This window comes from Brachionichthys hirsutus, unplaced genomic scaffold (genome assembly GCF_040956055.1).
Source record: "Brachionichthys hirsutus isolate HB-005 unplaced genomic scaffold, CSIRO-AGI_Bhir_v1 contig_467, whole genome shotgun sequence".
NCBI lineage: Eukaryota > Metazoa > Chordata > Actinopteri > Lophiiformes > Brachionichthyidae > Brachionichthys > Brachionichthys hirsutus.
Genome location: NW_027180382.1, coordinates 52,011 through 78,528, shown reverse-complemented (window position 1 = coordinate 78,528; position 26,518 = coordinate 52,011). Strand labels below are relative to the sequence as shown.

Sequence of the window (26,518 nt, the reverse complement as noted above, 5' to 3'; positions counted from 1 at the left end):
TTTGTTACATATTTAGCAAAGGTTTAGTAAGAAAAGGTTAAGACACCACACCTTTCATTTTCTCGGACTCAAAACTCTGTGGTACCATAAAAAACTGCAGCATTTCCATAGTTGCCTAGATGAACATTTCATGTCTTATTTCAGATGCAGAGTCAAGAGTGAAGTTTCATATCGTTAGGTGCATAAAATCAGCTGAATGTAGAACAGCTGCTTCAGATTGAACCAATGCCTGACGGTTCAGTGATGCTACTCCATGCCCATCACATGTGCACACACACACACATGCACACACACACACACACACACAGAGTTCAAGTAGAATTCTGCCAAAACTGACTTTTAGGTTTTTAACCTAAGAAAACAATAATTTTTTCATCACATTTTCCAAAACTCAATTTTCACAGATCTTTTGTTACTTTACTAATTAAAGTAGTATTCTTACTGATTCTTCCCCCAGTAGCTGAGGTGATTCAACGGATCCGGATCCTGACCTCTCGTGGAACACGGGCTTTATAAAATACATGATCCTGTGAACGGGGAGAACAAGCCAGCTTGACTTGCATAGCTTGCTCAGCACTGGCTAAGGCTCTGAGGAAGATACCTTAGCATTTAGCCATTTATGCTAAATATTTAACCATTGTTTACCATGCCACAGACTTAAGTACCACATGTTTATTTCAAGTGTGTGTTTAGCTTGTGTATATTACGTTGACTTAAGTTTGAACATGTATCGCATTTGTATAACTTTTGGTCCGGTTGTGAATTGGAAGCGGTACAAAGTACTAGAAATGTGTTCTTTTCACACACAGAGCATACTGTCCTAATGCCCCTCACCAATTCCATTTGCAATGGTATCTATGCTAGCATAAATTACTGTCTAATAATTACCAACAGCAGCGCTGTTCATCCGGGAGCTTGGCTTATGTCAACATTGGTAGAGGAGCTAATCTATTAGCAGCTATGAGTACCCAATCCCTAATTATAAACAGTTTTATGTCTCTTTCAATTCAACAAGACTCAGCGTCTACAAGAAGCAGGAAAAACGACCTAAAAAGTCCAGTTTTGGTGGAATTCCTCCCAAACCTTTAGACAGTAATCAGTGCTTTACTTCAAGTCAGTTAAAAACATTCCCTTTAGAAACATTAATCGCATAGCATCAACTGAACGGAGTGAGCGTTCCTGGCAGGGACTCACCTACTCTCCTGTGACCACCTGATGACAGATTCTGACTGTCAGCTCCAAATTACTTGCATTTGCTGCTGGAATAAACCTGAAGGTGAATGTACGAACCTTCAGCGCGACACCTTGAAACAGAGACATTTTCATCTTGTATTCAAGGCCGGGATGAGTAACAGAATCCACAAACTGTTCTGAAGTGATTTTGGCAGTTTCATCCCTCTAATTTTGCTTTTGTAAATTCAAAATAGTTCGTCTTGTAGTGTTGTGTTGTGTTGCCTTGCTGCACTCTTGTTTCCGGCTACGGCTCCAGCGCTTAAAGGTCTGGGAAGCGGCTCGGGTCTTCTTTATAGCCGTTGGGAACAGTGAAAATGGACTCGTCAAACTCATCGTAGTGAAACTCCTGAAACGTCACGGTGGCTGTGATTGTAGGAAAGACGGGGATGTCTGCAGGGAGACGGGGACAGTTACAAACCCTCTCTGGAGAAAAGCACGCTTTAACGTCTGCTTACACACTTTAAAGTGGTTCGACAGAGTAAACCGGCTCTGCTTACCGAGTTTGACCGGAAAGCCAGGGGGGAGCTTCATCTGAACAAACTCCCTGAGTTTATTAAAGTGCTTGAAGGGGGCGATCACCTCCAAAACATTCAATAACCTGGAGAAGAACAAAAAGAGTGTGACATAGCACGGCTAATTACGCCAGTGATGAAATAAATCAATGTCTTAAACATTTTAAAGTCAGGGAAATACTTCAATAAAAGAATGACTCTCAGCATTGATTGTACAGAAATGAGGGATCGATCAGTGTGAAGCATATTGAATGAGCAGTTCTCTCCGAAGGGCCAGAAGCACTGCGTGAGTTTTCTTTTATCACTTAAATCAGCCATTTTTATCCTCACAGGAGAGAGAAGTAACCCGGGACGACACAAACAGAGTGGGATGAGGAAATCAAATGAGAAAGCCAAACAACAAAGGCAGTCGTCAATTCTTAACAAAAGGGGATGAAAGGTTTCCGGCCATTTTCACTAACTATTGACTCCCTTTTTTATCACCGCCTGTGCCCCTTAGAGGAGGAGGAGGAGCAGGAAGCGTCGGCTCATCGCCAAGATAAATACTCACGATTCAATGCCCAGAGGGAAGTCTTGACTCATGGCTATCGTGGCTTTGAAGTTCTTCTTGCTCTCTTTGCAGATGAGCTCTCGTCCCATATGAGGCGCTCTGAGACGAGAGGGATGACAGCATAGTTGCAGTGAACTCCATGATGAAGGCTTACAGCTTATTAATAGTGCAGGCATTTTTATTATATGTGTCATTCATGGTCTCTGTACCATAGTATATGCATGCAATGTAGTCTAAAATGTGGATGAGAGCTACACAAATGACATATTATTATCCTGCAGCACTTTGCTTTGATGCGATATTTATTCTCACTTTTTTAGAGGGAAACTAAATCAATGAAACGAAGCATCAATATTTCACCTCAAAGGTTTTAGACACCTACTTTCCATTGTCAGCAGTGATGTATTCTTCCCAGGATATAGTGTTTGGTGAAGGCGGAGTCAGGGATTGCCTCCTCGCTGGCTGTAGAACAGAGAAAGATCAAGTTCTTGTTCAGAACCCAGATCAAACCCACTTCTGAATCACACACACTTCATAACACCACCAAAAGGTCAAAGGTCATGGAACTGATGGCAGACCAAACGAAATATTTCAACAATCAGCGTGGTCATTTATTTTGAACCTGACATTGTTTAAAAGGGCAGCAGACAACCCTTAATATACCAGTCAAGGGTCAGACGCTCCTTTTCTCCATGATAGTGACTCCATGTACAGTTATGGCCACTAGAGAGCGCTGCTGCACCAGTAATCCACTATAATGTCTGACTTCCTGAGACACAAAATATAACTGTATCACTCACTATAATATACTGTGATACACCAAAAGGCATCTGTAGAGAAAAAATACCTGAGTTAGTAGTCGAACGTATACTAGTAAATAATGTCCTCATTTACTCAACAGCAGCTGATTAACTATAAATACAACGGCAGACCACATGAAAGAAAAACAGTGACGACTGCCAAAAGATGAAGGCAGGAGTCGAAGGAATGTTCATATCCAAGGATACAGGCAGTATAATACTGTTGGATCATCAAAATTAAAAGCACGGCCAGTTTCACCAAGACCTAATGCAAGATAAGCTCCCAGTGATTGTTGTAGAAAATACTGTAACAAACCGCCTCATTAATGCCGAAACCTTCAGCTTCCATCAAAGCGCTTCAGAATAACGCATTTCAGACTATTTCCACTACCTGCTGTTACACGACCCGTCGGCATTGCCCCTCTAAAAACACCCAAACAAACGCATAGGAGGTCAGGAATCACAGCTTCCTAATGAAAAGGATCCTGTTCTCATTAATCTGCTCTGGCTGATTTGAGCTCCATCCCATTTATCCTAAAATTGGAACTTGCTGCTCTTTCCAACAGAAAATTAAAACAAAACAACAACAAAACACACGGGGAGGGGCTTTCAGCACAAACCGACCCGCTCGCCCTCGCTGTTGTAAACACAGCTGCGTCACAGCCGCTGCATATTTTCATCCGTGCCCACTTCCGCGTATCGCGTTCCACTGGGGCAAAAGGCTTAACTGCCTCCATAACGGCCTCCAATAAAACACAGCTTTTCACTTTGAAGACGAGTCGGCACCGGTTCAAACGAGTTTACATATCCTGACACACACAACAGGGGAAGGGACTAGGAACAGAGACAAAGCGTGCGCACACACACACACACACACAAGAGGATGACTGAAAACAGCTGGGCAGTTAAAAGACATCCATTGATCGTTGAGCAGCTTTGTCTTCTCTGTGCGACTGGCTTTTAGACAAAGGCTTACTAAGCAAACTCTGGAACATTCTGCAGTGAATGGGGAATGGCGGCGTTCCTGCGAATACGTATCTTTCCTGCTTTCACCACTAAGTGGCGATGCTGGGACTCGGACACTTATTACTGCCAGCTTTTTATCGTTTTACACATCCAAGAGACACATACGATAAATGACGCAGGCAGGAACTTTCCAACAAACCATCTGCCATGACGTTTGGGACGCCTCTGCAGGATTTATCCTCGTCAGGATACGGCTGAGAAGTGAGGTTTATTTTGTTTGAGTCATGTCCCCAAGTTTCCGGCAAGAACAGGAGAGCTTCAGGACTGGAATGGCGTTGATGCTGCCGTTATAATGCAATGCAATATTTATCAACTGAGCTCTGCTCCATCTGGTTCTCCTTCCTACGAAGAAGTTCACAAAGTACCTTTGCATGTGTATCTTTGCCGTGCACGGCTGGACTCCATTAACCAGCCTTTATTTATATGTTTGGACTCGGACTTGAAGAGAAAGATTAAAGGTGTCCAAAGGTAGCCAACATAAACCTTAAAGTTGAAGGCTGTGTTTACTTTTTTTGGTAAATTGTAAGGAGCTACAACCCCCCCCCCCCCCCCAATCTATCTATGTCAGGTTTTCCATGTGCCCCTCTGTGGGGCCCCGTGACCCCAAATATACATAATGGGAGACGATGGCTGCGCTTTTGGGTCTCTGTCAGGCTCACCTCAAAGTTCTGTTCTATGAGGTTCCCTCCTTTGCTCAAGCTCTCCATGATGGCTTTGTTCCTGAGGATGTCCTCCTCGCTCAGGTGCTCCCGTCTCTTCCTGGACTCCAGCACCAGGCCGTTTACAGAGTAGAACTCTGCCAGGAAGTTTCCCACGCGTTCCTGGAGGGGAGGATAAACAGATGAGTGTTCGCCTGCCGGGTCGCCAGTTTCCCTCTTAAAGACAAGACAGAAATATGAAGGAACTCAGCGGCACCGACGCCACTCATTGCTATTACTTTGGTCAGTTTCAAGTTATTTCAGTGAACATTGTGGGTCTTTCTTTCATTAACAGAGGGGTACCAACAATATCCCCCCCCCCATGTGTGCATCCGTGAGCTGAACCCAGTATGCGTTTGCTTTCCATTTCCGGCCTGGCCAAACAATTTATCCAAGTCAGGATCACACTTCCACATCCAGGCGCCAACGAGCAACATAAGGTCTGCTGCTGCAACACGAACCGTCTTGTCCTCTCTGAACAGCCAACCAGTCTGAGTCCTGGAGAAGGTGATGGACTTGGTGGAGAGGGTGGCCGAGTAAACATCGCTGCTCATCAGAATGTCCACTTCCTCCTCCGTCTCCACCTCCGTCTCCTGCACATACAGGACAGTGTCCAAAAACCAGTTATCGACGCAGACATGGACACCTAATATGACCATTTTGGCCCCCCGTGTCAAACGTGGGAAAAACAAAACTAGCCAGAATGCTAGCCAAATGTTCAGTAATGTGGTAGAAACAAAGCAATTAAGGAATTAGTTGGTTTATGTATCTGTATTTTGATAATCAAAGAATCATTTGAGCGAATTTTCAACTAAAAATTAAAGCTCTTGTTGCTCCAGCATCTCAGATGTGAGCGTATTCTTGCTTTTCTTTATGTTAGGTGACAGTTCACGCAATGTTTTGAAAGACAGAAACAGTCCGTGGACAAGACGCTAAACACGAAAAATAAATTATTATTTTTTTGAAAATTCCTTTTCCGCATAAAAACAATGATTTGAGAAACAAATTGGCAGGTTATGTGGAATGAATGGAATGAAGTGATGGCAAACATCACAGTACACAAATGAGGCTTCATGAGGCTCCACAGACCTCATGGTGTATCCGCTGGTAGACTTTCTGCTCATTGTCCAGAACAACAAAAGACTCAGATGGGATGGCGTTTCCGTTGAAGATGAAACTGAGGTCGCCGCGCTGACACTTCATGTCGGTAAAGTCTATCAGAGTGGTGTCCAGCCTGCAAGCAGAGACGGTCGGTTTGATGTGGGAACAGACACAAGCAGGAGAGAGTAAAATAAGGAAAACGTAAATGGAGGACGACAGTGAAAGCTGAACGTTGAACTAGTCACGAGCCAACAGTGTGCGAACGGTACACAAACTGATAGAGCGCACGCCTTCACAACAGCTTAGGGCCAATGTGCATGATAATCATCGCCATGGAAACCAGCAGCTCATTTCAGGAATCTTTTCTTGAACTGAGTCGGATTGGGTGAACGTGAAATGAGGCATGACAACGCGTGAACAGCTGACACGCCTGCAAAGACCACGCACAATAGAAAGGTACGCCGGACCGGACACGCTGCAGCGCTAGAATGTAAATCAACCTGCTGCGATCGTTTGTCCTCGCTCTCCATTTTTCTCCCTGCAACTCCGGGATAACGAGAGCCGTTTGAATACCAAATGAGACGGAGCAGTTTCACCGACTAATGATCGGCTCCACATCAAGGATCTCGCACGCAGAGACAAACACGCCAAGTTCATTCTTCAACACAGATCTATCGGAACCATATGTCAGCCAACTGAGTATTTGGTGGGGAAAAAAGCGTTTTAACATCTATTTAACAAAACTCTAACCCGACAAGTGTGTGGACACACACGCCCAGGCATATGCCCTTTCAGCGGGAGCTGGAGCCGCAAAGCTTTTAGTCCACAGGGCCTTGAAACACAGAGATATCAATTCTCGCTATGTAATCGTCGGTGCGATTGCATCAGCATGCGTTTAGACTGGAGTTATGTTACACTCCACTGTAACGCTCTTTCTCTGAGGCTTCAATTTAGTAGTAGAACTTTATTGTCTCCAGTGATCCAACGAAATTAAAGGGGCTCTGCGCCGAACCGAACTAGGTTGACAGCAGATGACGAGACGCATTGAGAAAGAGCTTATGTTCAGCAAGGGATGACGGATAAACGAGCGAGCTTTAAATTATATATGCAGTATATATTTCTTAGGCACTGCAGTAGAGTTTGACTACGGTGTAGTAGTGTTATTTCAACATTTTACACACACAACACGTTGCATTGCAACGCGTTTCATTTGTCGACAGGACTCGCCTGATATTGAGGCCCTGCTTGTAGATCTTGCACGCATCTGAAGGCAGGATTCTGGAGAGCAAAGGCACTGCAACATGAAAAGATACAGCAATGACACGTGAAGCGCGGTCTAAATTTAGAGAAGCTCAGAAGGCTACAATCTTCTTAAGCAGCATATAGCATTGTAAAGTAGAAGACAGCGTAACGTGTAGTTCTGAACTCATTCCGCACCAGGTTAAGTAACCCTTCCTGTACCTTTGCACGAAATGCCAGAGGTATTGCTTTAGTCCACATTTGTTGAGAGGAAAACTATATTTTAAAAAAACATAAAAACCGAAGAAGCCCCTTAAATTCAAAGCACATTCAAAGAGGTCCGGAGGGCAGATTTATGAAGTTGTTTAAAGCAGATTCTCCTCAAAGCACGGAAGGCAGTCGTTGATCACGCCCTGTAGCCAGACCAAGTACAGCGCGTTGAAGTAAAGCGGATTTCATGTGTATTCTACAACAGCTCCCAGGGTGAAATGATGAGTAAAACAAATCCATGACAAAGGGACGGACACTAAAGTTTGTCGGTTCATGCCCAGCATAAGGAGTCATTTTCAGGCTGCCATTCTCTCTCTCTCTCTCTTTCTCTCTCTCTCAACCCAGCCGGCCAGACAGATGGCCGTCCACCATGAGCCTAGGTTCTGTCCAAAGTTTCTGCCCGTTAAAGGGAAGTTTTTCCTTGCCTCCGTTGCTCTTGTGGGTCAAGTTGGGTTCTGTGTTTCCCTGCAGGTCTTTCCCTGCTAATCCTGTAAAGTGCCTTGAGATGACTTTATGTTGTGATCTGGGGCTATATAAATAAAACTGAATTGAATTGAATTGAATAAACTTTCAGTGACAAGACACAAACATGGAGACAGACCATTTCCCGTTCCCTTGCTGAGGACACATGGCTAGGTTTTACCGTATAACTTACTATCACGGGACAGTAGAGGATGCTCGGTGACTCACCCCAACTTTGGAAGTCCCAGTGAAGCTCCAAGTAAAAGTCTCCAAGCTGCAGATAAAAACAAAGAAGTCACAATTAAACCTAAACCATGCAACCTTAAACCTGGCCATTAAACCGGGTTAATGTTCTCTACGCATCCTCCTCATTAGCACAGAATCTCTGCCTTCCAGAGGAAAACAGGAATCAGTTCATGTTAAAGAAATGACATCTTTGAAGTGTTTTCTGAGATGCGGAGTTCGGGGAATCTCTGCAAATTACTAGTTTCCTGTAATAACTTCAGAAAGTTTCATGCATAACGTTTTTCCTTAATATGCACCACTTCATCCTGGTGCTGTGCAACTATCAGCCTGTCGTCTACTCCATAAGTATATTAATGATATGCCTTGTTAAGAGCAGAGCGGTAGAGTACAACACACACCATCATTTGCACACGCATTTCTCACTGTATATTATTAATTTCCAACCCGCATTCCTCTCAAGATTCACACAGTTATGCTGAATAATGCATTTCATAGTTGCTCTAAAGAAACAACTATTTAATCATTCTTTGCTTGACTAAATGGGGAATGTGTGTGAGACATTCTGCTCGACAAACAGCTCGAACAAACCCTGGAGAATAGATGCAGCTCTCAGCATGTAGAGCACCCCGAACATGTTTAGAGTATGTTGAGTGAGGCCACAAAGGCACCGTCAGATTTCATTTAGCCGCAGATGCCATGTTTCACAACGAAATGATGCCAGGGAAGACCCCCCTGGCATCATTTCGTTGTGATGTAATCAGCTGACGTCCAAAATGGATGTTTGTGTGTTTGAGCGTGTGTTTTTCCATGTCGAAATCAGGAGCAAAAAGACTCGACAGAAAAGAGCAGAAAGCTGAACGAGGGCTGCTTACTTCTTTCAGAGCTTTTAACAGCTTGGGTCTCTTGTCCTCGACACTCTCCCTGGACTGTTGCTTCAGTTTCCTCAGCAGCGCGGTGACTGAAAGACAGAAGAGATCACAGAGATGTTATCAGTTAGGCCAAAAGCATCAATGACATCACATGTTCTGCACATAAACACCGTTGAGTCCAAGTTTTACTCACTGTACCCAAAACCTCATTTCTCCACCATGTTACCGCAGTTTCTTGTAAATGAATGATTGATATGGGATAAGTACGGCAGCAAGGTGGTGCAGTGGATAGTGCTGTTGCCTCACAGCATGAAGGTTTCCGGGCTTGATTCCTTTGTATGTTCTGCCCATGTCTGTGTTGGGATCTCCTCCCACCTCCAAAATAAAATGTAGCTGAGGCGATTTGATCACTCCAATATTGTCCATAGGTGTGTGAGTGTGTGCATGTCTGTCTGTCTGTCTGTCTGTCTGCCTGTCTGTGCCAACCTGATGCTGACAGTACAGCCATGTCATGCGAAAGCAACTGTGCACAGAAATAGCTCTATTGAACAAAGCACATGACAAAATCTATTTTGTTAGCTATAATTTTCATCCTTGATCAAAGAGAATTCATGTGACAAGTTTGCCAAAACCAGAAGAAACTGTGAGCTGACAAAAGAAATTAGACGCCAACCCTCATCTAAAAATAAGTACAAAGTTCAACGTTGGAAATGTTCTAATTATTGTCAATGAGGAAACCGCTTGCTTAGAACACGGAGCACAAGATTAAAAATGCAGACAGCGTTTTAGCATTTAATCGGCCTGTAACATTTACCCTACTGTAAATGAAAACAAACAAAACTTAGAGCCAAAGGTCTGTTTCTGCCCCAGACTGACTCACTTCAGAGTGACTAACTGCTGGACAGGTTAGACAGGGCTGCAATTGATTCAGCCATTCATTGCATTGCAAAGGGTAAACAGTCAGTTTCTTTCACTAACATTGTGCTTCACACATCATCAACATATATATACTGTATATATATATACTGTATAGCAGGTCAAGTCAATGGCTTCCACTTGAACCATCTCATATTCTACATAATGCAAGTCGTAGATAATGTACAGAATATATTTTAACAATATATTATTATTATATAAAGTACAAAAACAAAAGACTGGCTGGACCAGTCACGCAAAGGCATGCTGTTCCCAACACATCATGCAGTATGACATGGTAGACGTCACAAGCTAAATGTGTGAAAGACTCATATAAGTGTTCAATCAATACACATTTCTCAGTATTGCAAGTGGTATTAAGGAAATAATTAGAGGATGCACTCCAATAAAAAAAACACTTGGAGCTGCTTGTCGATGCAATTTTACTCCTTCATTCTAATGGACTGACATTGTTTGTTTCTTTGCCGTTTCCTCTCTTCTGGCCATTTTAAAAGAGCATTCCATCCCCTCTTACCTTTGTGTAAAACCTCTCCACTGCTACACAGAACAAAACCAGAACGCAGTTTACACTTACTCATTTGTCTGTCTCCGTAGCTAATAGCCTCAGCAAGGGGGCTCCATCCCTGGGCATTCTTCACCTTGACTGGTGCATTGTGGGCTAGCAGCAGGTGGGCACACTCTTCAAAGACAGAAAGTGGTGGTATTTAATTACGACTTTATTTCACTGCTAACTACAGAAAAAAAACAAAATCAACAACACAAACATAACTACGGTTGTAAGGAAATAGAGAGAAATGTGTCACCAGGCATGACTAAGAAAAGCCTGCATTGTTACTTCCTGTAGCAAAGAGAGGATTCAGGATTTATGAAGGGACAGAATGTGTGGGATTGGGATGATAGTCGCCAAGGAGCCCTAGAATTTCACGAGATCTTACTTTCGGAGCCTATTAGGCAATAAATAAAGACAGGATTCTCAGAAAGAAAATGTCAAACTGTCTCAAGCTGTGTCTGTATTCTAGAAATAGAAGAAAAACAACAACAGGCCACATTCATTTTAGAAATAAAGATCATCATTCGGTGAAGACTGGCCAATGGAAGCCAATGTCTGTCAATTAGTGACCAGTGAGCCATTATATTGCCTAACCCACTCATAAAAATAAAAAAGTGATAGCTAAGTGGATTCATAGGGGTTTCACTCAACGGGGCAGCAGCATACTTAAGCTGTTGATTTTCTTTTTCAGTGATGGTTTTGGCTGATGAAAGCAGCACAGAAGCTCTGCAACAGCTTCCTTCTTCGCAAAATGAGTCAATCAAATTGGTCATATTGCCAAATTTAAAGCGGTTACTACACCTAGTGTGTTGAGACTCGTTTCTCTACATCCCTATGATGTGCCAGGACACAATCAGAGGTAATACAATCTGCCTTTCAAAGCGGGTGTAACACAATTCAAACACATCACGTCACCGTTCCTCTGAACTGCATGGTCACTGCGGTTCATGAGAAAGAGCAAAAGGACATTCTGTACAAAGTAGAGGAATCATTTGTGAAACTCGTCCGCATCAGAGAAATAATCCACAACCAATTTAAAAAAAAGGTGCAGGAGAAATAAAACTGAGTGTTTGCCTGCCCTGAAGAATTGATCTCACTCTATTAAAGGGCACTCCATAAAACGTGTTCCACAAGCACAGCCCAACAGTCCCTTTAAAATATTAAACCCTTAGCCTTTTTGTAACTTCATCTTTCAGGTGTCTTGTCAAAGAATATGTCATTTATTTATTTATTTAGCACAGTATTGCATAATAAAATACAGCTGCGTTAGCCAGAACGGGTGGATGCAACTGCAGTGAGCTTCACAACGAAGCGGAAAAAAACCATGACACCAATCAGCACCTGCATGGACTCGGGGACGGACCGGCTTATAGCGGAGGATGATGCTGAGAAAGCACATGCAGCCGAGTGCTAAGCCTCACATCCCCAATGGGGTCTGACCTATATATCTAAATCCAATGATTGTGTAATAATAATAATGACACCATTTAGGCTATTCATTACATAACCATGGGAAAAAAATAACCGAGTCTGGGCTGGCATTGAGGCATCGTACTTTATTGCCCATTTTGTGTGACATTGCTCTGTTCTCGAGCCCTTTATTTCCTGTCATCCATCTGTCTATATATCCTGCCTTTAGCAGAGCATACTTGTGATATAATCCAACATTTTTCTTTTTATTTGGATCTTTTTTTTCCTCGTAGGAAGGCAGGAATTACAATAATCCAACAAGTACGGGTCAATTTGAATTTAAAAGGGGTCGCGCGGGGTGCCATCCGACTCCAACTTGATCCCATCGCAGCAGAGAAAGTGGAGATGGAGGAAAGACTCCCTGTGGATTTCTGAGTTGATTGCATGCATGTACAGCAGCTGCACAGGTCATAGATCTAACAGCAGAATGACAGCGGCAGGGTGTAGATGCACAAAAGTGGCACTCTAATGCTTCAGTACGTGCCTTGGCTACAAATGGAGCACTTGTTGACCCTCCAGCTATCCTTAAATATCACTAACACATTTTATTTGCCTCCAGAAAATGATTTACAGAAACGTACGTTTTTGTGTCATGGAGTTTGTTTATTTGTCAAACACATAAATAACCCCTTGATAATAAAACCTTGACCTGTCCTCTAGCGCCAACATCAGGCCAAACTTTTGAATTTTGTAATTATTAGAAATCATTTTAAAATGAACCATTTAATCTTCACTACGGTGGAAACAACGTAACTAAATGAAGTGAGCTACTGCAGAACATTAGAGATACATTCATAGTGTTTACATCGATTCACTTTATACTGGACTGCTTTTAACGAAGACACTAAATAATAACTATGAAATGTTTCGCTCACTGCGTCACCAAATCAAACAAGGGAGGAGGAAAGGCGGAGCAATTTTTCCGACATGCGACCAAGACCATCAAAGAACCCAGGATGCTTTGCGAACCGATGGTCTCGGCAACGTTCTTTTAACAGTTAGTGCACCTGAATGTGCCTTGAGACACCATTTAACGAACTGACATACTTCTGCAAACAAGAAACCACAACAAATACATAATTCACACGCAGTCTGCACACTAAAGGGTTTTACGGTCATGCAAATTACATGTTTATGCTCTCTTTCCTGCCGAGGTAGGAAGCCGATGTCTGTGAATTCTGCTTTATTTGATTTTCATTGTTGAACAAGCAAGCACAATGTCCCAAGACACTGACAGAATGTGCTGAAAATCAATAAGTAATCATGACACGAGTCTGCACTGCAACAATGGGAACAGAGAAATGTTTTCTGGTGTTTTTAAATCCTATCCTAAATAACAAAAGACATCCTTTCAGTTTAATAAAAGCGATGTACAGACAGATCTGAGGGGTAATGTTTTCCAACTTTATATACCGGTAGCTTTTTTTTAATGCAAAATTATTTGGCTATTATTAACAAAAAATAGTCTCTCTTGTTCTTCTCTGCGATATTCTCTACCCAAACCTAAAAGGACCACAGACAAGCATCACTTAATAGTCAGAAAAATACTAAATCTTTGGTCATGCACAAAGCCTTGTCCTCTCCGTGCTCACAGACCTGCCACACCCAGACTATGATCTCATGCCTGTCTGCCCTGAGGATGCCTGGAGGACATGCAAACAGCTCAGACAAGATACATGCAACCATGTTAACAATCAACCGTAGCGTCTCGTGTGCCCCCAAACACTTCCGCATTCTAATATCTAAACTGCCAGGAAGCGGTGGCACGGCCTTCAAATGGAAATGTCATTTTGCAAAAAGAATTGAAAGAAATGTTATAAAGAGAGACACCAAACAAACTGCAGAATATGTAATTGTTCACTGGGAGCATGACGCAAAAGGGTTGGTGCTATTTTTCCAATCGCCCCATTCTGGACTCACAGCGGGGGCCGCATTTTAATATTTTACACACATGCTTTCTGTTCAGTCTTGTGTATAGCTTTGTCTGAAGCCTGGATACTTAATGACATATTCACGGTATACCGTAATCCCACACTGCTTCTTGCTACGCATTCAAACTAAACTGAAAAGGACAAGACAGCAGCAGAAAACTAGTAATAGGAAATTAAAAATGTAAAAAATAAATACAGATAATAACAATCTCATAACTCTGAAAATGTTCACCAACCAGCAGTGGAACAAAAAACAGAAAAGGGGATTAAGCTACTTTGAGGATCCTATTTCTTGCAGCGTCAGCATTATCTAATCCCCACTGATCGTTCAAACATTCTCTTTATGTGTATTAAATGAATAAGGAGATACGACTGCAAGCGAGGGAGATGGCTTTCACCGTTCTCCTTCCCAATGCTGCTTTCTACCACGTGAAAATGCACAGTCAGCCTCATTTTTCATCTTGCTGTAAGCAAAATATATGCAAATATGCAGACAAAGACAGGAAAATATGCTTTTAAAAAAAAAACATAGCTAAAAAGAAACACAAACAACAGATGTACTGTCCCACAAGGAATTCATGAACGCATTACAGAACGCGGCAAAGTCAAACCACACTGATGCCTCTTAATATTACTCACCTTTGTGCCCCATCATGACAGCAAGATGCAGCGGTGTGTTTCCTATAGGGAAAAAAAAAAAAAAAAGAATCTGTCAGCTGCCTCTGCTCAACACAGTAAGAGATGGGAGTCTGTCGCCAGCATTGTGTATAAGGCATGTCACATTCTGGATGAATTAAACGTTCAAATTGGGAAGCAGAATCCATAATCCTAAATGATACAGTAAGTGCATGTCCACTGTGTGTGCTTATATTATGACAAGAAATATTATAGTCTAGTAACCTACCGATCCCCTAAAATAGGCTGCTCTTAATTATCCTGGACATAAACACTGACTGTTAATAGAATTTGGGTCAGGTGTGCACAAATGTGCTTCATAAGGCAAATTGCCCAGTCAGCTCCTTCAGGCTTCCCTCTCGGGGAAATAAAAGGTGCACAAAGATCCAGAAGAAAGTCGGCCACACCTCATCGCCCCAGAATTCTTGATGTAGGTGAAAATACGAGCTGCATGTTCCAATGATCCGTGCGGGTCGGGGAGCCGCACTCGTTGAGCAACAATGACCCCAACTTTACACAGATTGTCAGAGACAGTAAACGCACCACAGCCCCACAATCAACAGGGTGTGTTTTAAAAACAACAACTCCTGCCCCCGGTCCCCCACCCAGTGGTTTCAACCTTTGCCCCACCTACAATACCAGCTGCTAGATCCCACGTCCAAAGGCATAACCCCCGCCTCGCCTCGTCCCAGTGCGGCGGGACGCCGGCCGATTGGCGGATCAAATCAAACCTGCGCTGGACTTTAGAACTGATGATGATGGATTTGGGTGATTTTTGCCCCGAGTTCCACGAGATGGCAGCTGTTTGGTCTCACCGTGGATGTCTTTCTGGGCGATGTTTTGCGTCCGGATGAGCGACGACAGGCGTCGGACATCTCCTCTAAACACACATTCGTGCATCGGAAAGTCCTGTCCAGGTCGGATGATGGGGTTCTTGTTGTTGTCATCGGTGACCTCCGGTGTTGACAGCGCGTTGCTATTAGCATTGACGTGCAGCTGCGCGGATGGAGACTTGATTAACTTGTGATTGCTAAAGATTTTACTTGCTCTGCTTTTGTTCGTCTTGGGAGCGGTGAACGTCCCGGTTGCCGCCTCTTCGTCCGGCTCAAGTAAATCCTCGTCCTTGCTTGGCCTTTGATTCTTGCGCAGGGAGCGGATCTTCTCTCCGGTCATTTTCTGAACAGTTGTCGCTTCACGGAGCGTCGCTGGCGATGACCCTCTCGGGCAAACCGATGAGATTCGCCACTTGGAAGTGTTCACGCAAACAATATAAATGGCACAGCATGAAAGCTTTTACTCCTCCATGCGACACGATCGGTTTGTTTTCTGTAAAAGTAAAAGCTTCCGCTCGTCCCAAACTCGGTTTTTCGCTGAACTACATTAGCTGCTGTTGTTGACTTGTACGGAAGATTCGGCGAGTGACTTCCGCCTGGTAGTATCGCGATAGTTTGGAAAGGTTATTAAAGGTCAGGTGTCTTGCATCCGGCAAGCAGCGCAAGATACATAAGTCTACTTCTACTACTTTCCAGTATTAAATTACTATATAAAATTAGGTTTCAACGTTTAAATATCTCGACATTTCAGAACTATAATATATAATATTGACTAATAATGACATGCATTAGGTTAGTAGGTTATGTTGGCCCGGAGTGGAGGAGTGCTCAGGTCGCAGCAACTCAGGACTAACTCTTTATTCTGACCTTGTAATTCTGACAATCACTATCAAAGATTAGGGTTTTACTAGATTGTATCCCTTTAAATTTGATTTTGTTCAAATTATGCATATTTTTTATATTATTTTAAATGTTTTACCAAATACACCTCTAAACGACATGTACTCATATACATGCGCTCACAAGAGCTACATCATGCATATTACAGTATACCTCTAAAACAAGAGAAAATACCGCCATCTGGCGGGGAAGGTAAAGAAAGAAATATTTTGGGGGATTTTATTGCCAGAACGAAATACGGAGAAGTTTTAATGCTTCTTCAAATTACTCAGTTATGAGAAAATTCAAGGCATTTTCATCAACAAAGCCTTATATAACTTATATAAAAAAATAAGGTATACATGTCCAGAGTAAAGCACAATGATAGAAATGTTATCCTTATGCATAAAACACCTGTGTGTGTTATACTATCTCTCTCATGTGACTTGTTATACTTAACACTTTGAAGATGAAACTGCGGCATTAAATATGGTGGCGCAAAAAAAAGGAAACATTTGCCAGCTGATAATGAATGTCAAAGCAGCATAACTTGTTTGTTGTCAAACTAGTTGAGCCAGTTTGACAAATGTTGATCAAAAATTGTAATATAAATATTTTATTGTCATTGTACACATCTCACAACACGATCCCATTCACTCATACATCCACAGAAGAGAAAATAAGATAATAAAAAAAAAATGGGGGGAAAATGGAAACAATTTTCAATTTCAAATTGTTTATTTAATGTTCACTTTTTTCTTCATGTTGGGCCTGAAAATGGCCCCATTCATTTGCTTAAAAACGGAATTCCGAGCGACAGATAAGAACAACAGCCCTGTTGACGCGCTCGGTTTCATCAGTCCGCTCCGAAAACGCGAACAGCCGCTCCCAACGCGATGAACGCCCCTTCTCAACCTCCAATAAATGCCTTCCGCTGCCTGTTTGGGGAATGCTGATTGGTTCACGCCAATGACTTCAGCGACCACTTAGGGTTTATGAAATGACTTTACCCCCCCCTCACGCTGCTGTGACGAGGCACAAAACATCAAGGCAGCGTGGGGCAAAGGCGAGAGCGTCGTTATGGAGCAGAACCACATCCTGGACGAGCAGAACGGCGGGTTCATCGCTCCGTATAAATCGTTCGCCTCTGACGCGATTCACGTCGGCCAGGAGCCGGAGCAATGGACGTCAATGGCCGTAGTTCCGCTGATTTCGCTCTCCACTACGTTCAAGCAGACTGCGCCAGGAAAGCACGCCGTAAGTCCGACTATGTCTTTACCGGGGACTGGAGCCAACGAGGGGCATCGATCGAGCACGTGCACCAAGCCGGACCCCCCCCCCCCCACTCCCTCCCCTCCATGTGTCAGGGGAAATTAAAAAAAAACTTTTTCTGTTATTTATTTTTTATTACATTTTAGACACATGAACAGGAAACATGCTTGTTTTCACTTTAGTTTATTTATATTCATTCCACAGCAATCAATGATTTCTGAATTAATCTGTGAGGTTTGGATTGATGGAAAATAATATCTGGGGGGGAAAAAAAGGCTGACAGCTGGGATGGACAGCGTTCAGGAAGTACAAACATCCGCCAAAGTTGCTCAAATTGAACTTAATTGTATTGATATAGCGCCAGATCACAACAGAAGTTATTACAAGACACTTTACAGGTGAAGCAGGGAAAGACAGAACCGTGGTTGTGTTTTTTTTATACTGTTTATTTATCAGAGTCTATTCCAAAAACCTCGTCATGAAAAGTCGGTCAAGTTCTGGTGCGATCCAGACTTTCCAATGGTTCTCGCCAACAAGGAAGTGTAGCCGCTGATTCCGAAGGCTGGTTTCTCTGAGAGACCTACCGTAATTCCCGGTGTACAAGCCGCTACTTTTTTCCAATATTTTGAACCTTGCGGTTTATGCAACGACCCGGCAAATTGACGTATATTTTCCCACTTTCGTTACGAGCCGTGTTTCGTTAAAGCCTATTTATTTTCGTTGCGAAATTAACGCCCGCCCGCCCGGAGGGAAAGCCCCGCTTGCGCGTAGCTGGGGAGATCCGCGAGAAGGGCCCGGCGCGCGTCCAGAGTCGCCGCCGCCGGACCGCCGTACCCGGTCCCCCGCCGCCTGTCCGCCATCCGCTACGCGGCGTCGGACGCGCCGCCCCGCAGGGAAGGAACCCGCCCCCTCGACCTCCCGGGCGTCCCCACCCCTGCCGCGGACGGAGGATGAGGGGCACGGGGGCAAGGGGGACGGGGACACCCCGCCAGGCGGGCGCGCGCGCCGCGCAGCCTCCGACGGGCGGAGAGGGGAGGGCGACGGGGCGACGGGGCGACTGCTCCCCCAGCCGCGGCTCGAGCCCAGCCCCGCTTCGCACCCCAGCCCGACCGACCCAGCCCTTAGAGCCAATCCTTATCCCGAAGTTACGGATCTGATTTGCCGACTTCCCTTGATCTAACATGCCAGAGGCTGTTCACCTTGGAGACCTGCTGCGGATATCGTTACGAGCCGTGTTCCGTTAAATATCATTTGTTTCAATGTACCGGTAACACTTGCAGTTTACGAATATGTGCGGCTTATTTTTGTACAAAATAAATATTTTTTTAAAATTCAGTGGGTGCGGCTTTTTCACGGGCGCGCATAATAGTTCAGCAATTACAGTACGACACAAGCGCTCAAGGCCATTCACAGACATGGACGAGACCAAAGGTCGCTTTGAAAGATTCTTAGAAATGGACAAAATTCTACTGTCATGAAATCTATAATTCATGGGTTAATTTACATAATTGTAATTTCTATTAACTGTGTTAACTACACATTTGGCATTAGCTGTTGAATCTGGGGGGGGGGGGGGGTACATGTTCTTCCTTGCAGCATAAACAATGAGATTGTGAAAGAAATAAAGTTGTTCAGCAGTAAAAATGATAATCAATGTTCAAGGTCTCTCTTTTTCAGCCTATTTCCTGTTGTCACGAACGTGCATGGGTTGCTACTATTTGCATCATTATTGCTATTTTTTTTATTATTATGAATATAACTGTTTTTATGCAGGGCTTTGAATACAGTCGCAGTGGAAACCCTACAAGAAACTGTCTTGAGAAGGCTGTGGCTGCTTTGGATGGCGCAAAGTATTGTAAGTAACTATTGTAGCAGAAGCTTAATCGCTTCAGACGTTTTCTACAGAAACACCATGTGGGCAAATTTGAGCTTTTATTGCTCTGGAGAAAGATTTGGTTCTCACTGAGTTTCCCTTTTGAAGGCCTTGCTCTTGCATCTGGACTGGCAGCCACAGTTACGATCACGCACATGCTGAAGGCAGGCGATGGGATTATCTGCATGGACGACGTGTATGGAGGTGAGACCCCCCCCCCCCCATTGTAGTATGTATGTTACAACTTGTGTCGTATTGTTGTCTTGCCACAACATGGCTCTTGGTGGAAGCACATTGTGACTTTGTTGGACCTTCTCAATTGCAAGGCACAAACCGCTATTTCCAAAGAGTTGCATCAGAACTTGGCCTGGATGTGACTCTTGCTGACATGACAAATCCAGATAACCTGAAAGTTGCTCTCAAGACAAACACTAAAGTAAGTTGGTTATAATTTAATTTAAATTTGCTTTTTTCCCCCCCATTATTTGTTCTCCCTTCCAGCAGAGAATAATTGAAAGTACATAATAATCGAAAGAAATTCGGTTCTGGGATTGTAATGGCTTTCTTACGCTTTTATTTTTTTGCTTTGTATTTAATGTATCTGTTAATGTTTTTTCTTTTGTGAGGGGGGGGGGGGTAGTGAGTGGTTGTAATGTCTCACCCTCCATGTTCATTAACATGCTGTCTTCCTCATTGTAGCTGGTGTGGTTGGAGACACCCACCAACCCCACAATGAAGGTCGTCGACATTAAGACCTGCTCTGATTTGGTACATGACTACAACAGAGACATCATTGTGGTTGTAGACAACACATTCATGTCTGCATATTTTCAGGTCAGCGCATGCTTCAGTTTTGTTTAACACTATTAAAACTCTTAATTAAAAAATGCAATTCATGTGGAGAATTTGTCACTGATTATTTCCCTTCATGTCGGCCATTCCTTCTTCAGCGGCCCTTATGTTTGGGAGCTGATATCTGCATGTATTCCGCCACCAAATACATGAATGGTAGGTTATGTTGATTTTCCTAACAGAATGTTCTTTGAAATCTGATGCAATCTTTCACAAAATGGCATCAGCCGAGCTCGTTTAGGAGGAGAAAGACGATGATCCACCAGCATGCACAGAACTATTAAAGGCTATAGGACAGGAAATTGTAGTCAAGATTTTTGGCTCCAACATTAACTGCTTTGCAATTTACACTTTAATAAATACAGTCCCACCTTTTATTCCTGTGTTAAAAATGTTTTACAGGCCACAGCGACGTCGTAATGGGTCTGGTCTCAACGAACCGGGATGATCTGCACAAGAAACTGAAGTTTCTCCAAAATGGTGAGTAGAGAAAAATGCAAATTATCCAAGCCCTCTATTTACAGTAGTGAGTAAATAGCAGCATTATTGAGAATCTGCATGAAGTAGAAACAAGAGTCAAACAACAGAGTCATCTCTCTGTGATGTATAATTTGTGTCATTTTCCAAACAAAATGCTTGCTGGTTTTACTGGTTTGCTTGAAGCCACAATAAGAAGTAGCTCTGGAGCCCGCCCTCAAGGACCAAACTTGCACGATATGTATGGCATATGGGAGTTCATATAGGGCCTGTCAAATTCTCTTCACCCAAGTAATCTTCATAATCATAGGGTAAAATGCATTATTATATTAAGGCTCATAATTATGAGCCTTAATATAAAGAAGATTTTGTACGTGTATTGTCAACCAGCCTGTGTAGGTACATCTGCCGGGCTTTTAAAATGACAGGGGAGGGGGGGACTTGATTTACAAAGTTATTTTAACAACATGGGCACCTGAAAAAGATGCTTGGATTTGTCAAACAATAATATAGAAGCCTGCATGGGGCTTTGCAATGGGCTGAAGAAAGAGCACGTAGTGTTCCATATTCACCAAATGTCTGAACCCATTGAAGTTGATGATTAACCTTTTTTAATGAAGGCTGTTTGCCTGACCTGGTTTTAAGGTGATGGATTCTGCTTTGTTTCAGCACTGGGTTGTGTTCCATCTCCTTTCGACTGCTACTTGTGCAACCGAGGACTTAAAACGCTGCACCTGCGAATGGAGAGGCACTTCAAGAATGCCATGGCTGTTGCAAAATTCTTGGAAGCTGATCCGAGAGTGGAGCGTGTCATTTTCCCAGGTCGCTATAAACTAGAATTACTCCTCATGTGTGCAAAGTGTTGCGTCAGTCCTGCTAATTGCATCTTGTGTAATGTTATAATTGTAGGACAAACACCCTCGGTACTTTATAATTATATTCTGCATAGGAACACACAAAGAAACACGCAGTTGAACAAAGGTCATGTTGCATAGTAGCAGCCTGTTAGTGTTTTCACATTCACTGTTATCTCTGCACCTTTTGTTTCAACCCATTTCCATTTCTGAATAGAAAATGAGAGACGGGGCTTTAAAAAAAAAGCTTTGTCCCCGAGTTTCTCTGGTCTAACTAAACCTTATATACAATATGTAAATGGTTCATTTCAATGTAATCTTTATTTTAGACTCTAAAATGATACTCAGGAAAACCAAATCCAAGGAAGATGAGATAAAAGGCTACAATTCAACATTCAACAGTAAATGGTTCATGTAGGCTATACCTCTTATCAGTGCCATCAGTTGTTCATATGCCTGATTTTAGATGAATTCAATTTTGTGAAGTTTGCAGTTTAAGGCTCAGAATCATCTTTTGAGAACAAAGATAATTGCAAATGTATTAAGATGTTGAGTTCCAGAAACAAATCTTTGGACAAAAATGAAATTGAAAGTTATATAGAAACACTGCCAGTCTAATGTTCATTTCATGAAAAGGACATTGATTGAGATGAAGGTGCGCAGATGAAACTTTCAGCTTAGCATACTGGACTCACCAGTCTTCCAAATAACTGCCAACGCCTGTATGCTTGAAGTCATAAGAAAAGCTGTTTAACCTGACATTTAAATGCATAAAACTATGATTAAATATTGTAAAATATGTATCCTTTATACGTATACTAGTAGAAACACTTGAGTCCATGCAAGAATACTACGGGTATAATGTGTGGTTTTCACCATGCTGTCTGTGATGGGGCTCACCTCCACTTGTTTGTTGGCTCTCCAACATAGGCCTGCCTTCTCACTCGCAGCATGAGTTAATGAAGAGACAGTGCACAGGATGTTCTGGCATGTTGTCCTTCTACATCAAAGGACAACTTGAGCATGCAAAAACCTTTCTCAGCAGCTTGAAGGTAAGAACTGCAGTGAACACAGAACAGTGCAGATCAAACAAAAGGTCTCTGACAAGAGACCTTTTGAAAAGGAGAAGAAAAAGTACCACAATTTGATTGTTTCTAGATTTCTGTTCAATGCTCTCTGCTGTTCTTCTTCTGTTGTATTGCTTAAGGTATTTGCTTTGGCTGAGAGTCTCGGAGGTTATGAAAGTTTAGCAGAACATCCGTAAGTATTTCCGCTCTATGCATTATTACTTATTTTACTCTTGGCATTCAATTGTACTGTACTTAAACAAAACTTAATGTCACACATTGTGCAGTAAAATCATTAATATTTTAACTTTTAATAGAGACTTTTCAACTATACTAAATGATGCAATGTAAGCAGCGCCACCACGAGGGGGCACCAGAGATCAAGACAAAAATCCTATCAGATGCATTTTATTTTATTTCCACGATGTCAGAGCTCGGATTTCGAATGAAACAGCATGATGCCTTTCATGTATGCGTTTAATTTGTAAGTAGCTCTGTCTTTTGTTGACATGATTTAGGGCAATTATGACTCATGCATCGCTGCCAGAGAAAGAGAGATGCGTCCTGGGGATCAGTGACACTCTGATCCGACTCTCCGTGGGGCTGGAGGACGTGGCCGACATCATCGACGATCTGAAGCAAGCACTGAATGCTGCTGTGAGTGATGCAACTTCGGCTGCCATCATAACGTGTTCTTGAAAGTAAATGTGCATGATTTCCATCACAAATTGTTGCAACAGTTAGTTAATGCTTCACCACAGCTCAATTCCTGAATGCTTTGAAGGATCTGTGGGTGTTACTCAGCCGGCTCCGTAATGATTATTCAGAGGGCAAGAGCCAAGTTTTATCTAATCTCGGATGTCACAAGGATCACAAATTGTACTCGGGGTTAAAACGTAGGTACGATAAAGGTTGTTTAATTTCTACTTCAAATGCTTCTGAGGCCGCGAACAAATCTCTGTTCTCTCCACCAGTCAGTTAGGACAGAACTGAACTGAAAGTTCTGCAGCTAAGATAAGATGCACCTTATAATAATCTGAAAGGAAATTGCAGTCCACTGGGGACATTCTGAATGCCTCCATTGCCCATTTGCAGCAAATGGAAACGGATAGCCCTAATAACCACCTGTGGGCCTCTATGATGGGTGAAGCGTATACCGGTAATTGGAGGGGAAGGCAGGTCAGATAATGCTCGACTTGTCCTCGTCTTAGGTTTGAGTCACAAGTCTGGGTTGTTAAATAATTATCATAGTGGTAACAACGTGTGGTTGTTAATCTTCTTCTGACTATTGATTTTTTGTTGTTTTTTTGTTGTTGTCCCTTTTCATTTTAATAGTGTCCAAAGATGTGAACAAGGACTTCATGGAGGCTCGAGGTGGAATCGTCTGAGGTCTGTTTGGAGACTGGAAGGGCCTGTTCATCACAGCCCAACATGCGATGCACAGGCCGAAGAAATTCACCCATCAGGGAACACGTTTAAGAAAAAGATTTGTGTGTGAATGAATAATCAAGTTAGTTTTGACATAAGAATATTTCCGATGCGTGTTAAACTAAGCATGAGTTTTCATTGTCTATTTTCTGGAGCCTTTATTTCCATGTCCGTATGTCTTTTTGTTTTTAATTTTATTTCGAAGAGCTCCGAGCTCATTAAATGTCATTGACGTCAATTAGATTTGAAATTGAATTCTGCCTTTCTTGAATGGCCAATAACTACGGAACGAAAAACTGTAGGAACTCACTTTATTTTTCCTGATGAAGAGACTTAAATCGTTCGTTTGGTAGGTTTGGTGGTTGCGTTGTCATCGCACATAAAATTCTGTGTGTCTTGGAAAAAATAGGGAAAAATGAGTGAAAGCTGCTGACACTCGGCGAAGGGCTGAGCTGAAAACGGCTGGCACTGAATGAGTTGTTAAAGGGGTGCAGATCTATTCAGGCAAGACTCATATGAACAGTTTCTGCAGGAAAAAACACACCAAAAATCTTGTTTTTGTTTTTATTAGTACTATAGGTTGCTTGTAATTCTGATGCTTAGAAAAGTATCCAAATGGAAAAAATGTTTAAATCATTGCATAGTATCGGGGGTGATATGAATCGGTGAGGTGCTAATTTTTGCTGGGGTCTTGATTCTCTTTGTGACTTGTTCAGAAATGGTTATTGAAAATGAATATCGTCTATACTTAAATGTGATGAGAGGAATTGTGAACGGGGTTGCAAATCCACCCCCCCCACAAAAAACAAAACAAAACGATGCGGCATTTGATTTGTTATAATACTTGATAATACCGGTATGCTTCAAGTGTTTGATCTAAGCATTGGCGCTAACTCTCCGTTCCTCCTGTGAATTCAAATCAAACATCACGTTGCATTCAAGCTTAATGGAGGACAAACCACTGAAGACCAATGTCATGTGTGTAACTGCCAAATTCATTAAATCCACTTGCGGTACACGTTTCTCCATTTCTTTCTTTTCTCAAACATCCAGCTGCACACATACGAAGTTAATGTGGACTCACCATCAGTACGCAAAGTCAGTCGATACGCCACATGGAATTTAGACTGGACACTGAATGGCTCCGCAGTGGGAGCTCAGCTGTGTGATGTAATATGGTAGTTGACATCCTAATGATTCAGTCTATCAATGTCATTTCCACAGAGACCCAAGGTTTCCATTCTCTCCAGGAGGCCACTTCTAATCTTGAAAGGGTTTCACTGGATCTTTAATCAGCCACAAAGCGCTGCCTCAAAGGACACTTGGTGTGATTGAATGGATTCAGGGGAAGTTTTAGTTTTTAGTTTAAATGAAAATGGTGCTTGTGGGTATAGGCTCTGCAATAAAATAGAACTGTTAAGCTGTTCGGAATTTTTATCTTTACCCCCCCCCCCCCTAACTTTGACTTGGATCCTGGGATCTTGGAGTGTGGTTAGATTTTTTTGCCGTGGATCTGGAGGGTGGTACGATACCTCATCATTCACTGCTTATTTTCAGTGTCAGCATCTTTTAAAAAACTCACATCTATCAGATGGCTAGAAGTCTGAGCAATGGCTACGGGGGCTTTTGATGCTTATTTAAAGATGTTACTATGGTATTACATTAACTGAAACAGCAGCTGAAACAACAAGATATGAGGCAAAAAGCATTAAATGTAAACATCAAGAGCTGCTGTGACTCATGTGTGAGTTTTCAGTTTGCTGGATCGCGGTTAAGAGGCCACCCACTAGCGTTCGTCTGTCGTCGCAGACATTCATGTACACAACTCTGCAGATAGGAGGGTCACGGCTTGGTGGGCTGCTTGCCGTTTTGGTGACTGTGCATCCCTCCTGCATGCAGTTCCCAGAAGCTACGAACAGTACGGTCATGCTGAACAGTGTGTGTGCGACAATTTCAGGAAACTGAAAAACAATACCAAATAATTGTGTGGTGAGTACAGTTTCCTCTGGATACTGCTCTTTAGTAGACGAGTTTTATGTACATTTCAAGTTGATGTCTCGCATTAGAGTCAGAATTTAATAACAATTGTCACTGCAAGGCTGTTATGTAAGGGAAGGCAAAGGATGTGACGTGTGTGTGTGTTTGAACATTATAATATATTACGGTAACCATTGTTATACTGGTATATACTATCTTGTATGTTCAGATGATGTGTGTGAACATAATCACGGAACATTTATGACTCATAAAATTGATATATTTAGAGAAAACCGGTAAAGCAGATCCTTTAACCAGGACACAAGAGAAGGGTTTACTGCTGCAGCACCAATCATTTATTGTACCCAATGTTGACTTTCCACCTAAATGTATTCTAGGACAACTCAAATAGTGAAACCTCAAACCAGGGACTATTTT

General features: G+C 42.6%; 2 protein-coding genes across 2 annotated transcripts; one reads left to right on the top strand and one right to left on the bottom strand.

The window, feature by feature from the left end:
- Positions 1–1,492: 1,492 nt before the first annotated feature.
- LOC137914352 (ankyrin repeat domain-containing protein 13C-like) lies at positions 1,493–15,867 on the bottom strand. Its single transcript, XM_068757956.1, has 13 exons — positions 15,384–15,867; positions 14,533–14,574; positions 10,517–10,621; positions 9,010–9,095; positions 8,120–8,165; positions 7,148–7,214; positions 5,909–6,053; positions 5,281–5,412; positions 4,781–4,942; positions 2,678–2,757; positions 2,296–2,394; positions 1,731–1,831; positions 1,493–1,623 (listed from the first exon to the last, which is right to left on the bottom strand). Exons 1-13 carry the CDS (start codon positions 15,739–15,741, stop codon positions 1,493–1,495), a joined length of 1,554 nt encoding a protein of 517 aa, XP_068614057.1. The 5' UTR covers positions 15,742–15,867.
- A 1,457-nt stretch (positions 15,868–17,324) lies between these two features.
- On the top strand, positions 17,325–25,119 carry LOC137914350 (cystathionine gamma-lyase-like). Its single transcript, XM_068757953.1, has 12 exons — positions 17,325–17,537; positions 19,326–19,407; positions 19,534–19,629; positions 19,752–19,861; positions 20,125–20,259; positions 20,376–20,433; positions 20,680–20,757; positions 21,424–21,576; positions 22,539–22,660; positions 22,816–22,868; positions 23,194–23,332; positions 24,011–25,119. Exons 1-12 carry the CDS (start codon positions 17,361–17,363, stop codon positions 24,023–24,025), a joined length of 1,218 nt encoding a protein of 405 aa, XP_068614054.1. The 5' UTR covers positions 17,325–17,360; the 3' UTR covers positions 24,026–25,119.
- The last annotated feature ends 1,399 nt before the right edge of the window (positions 25,120–26,518 follow it).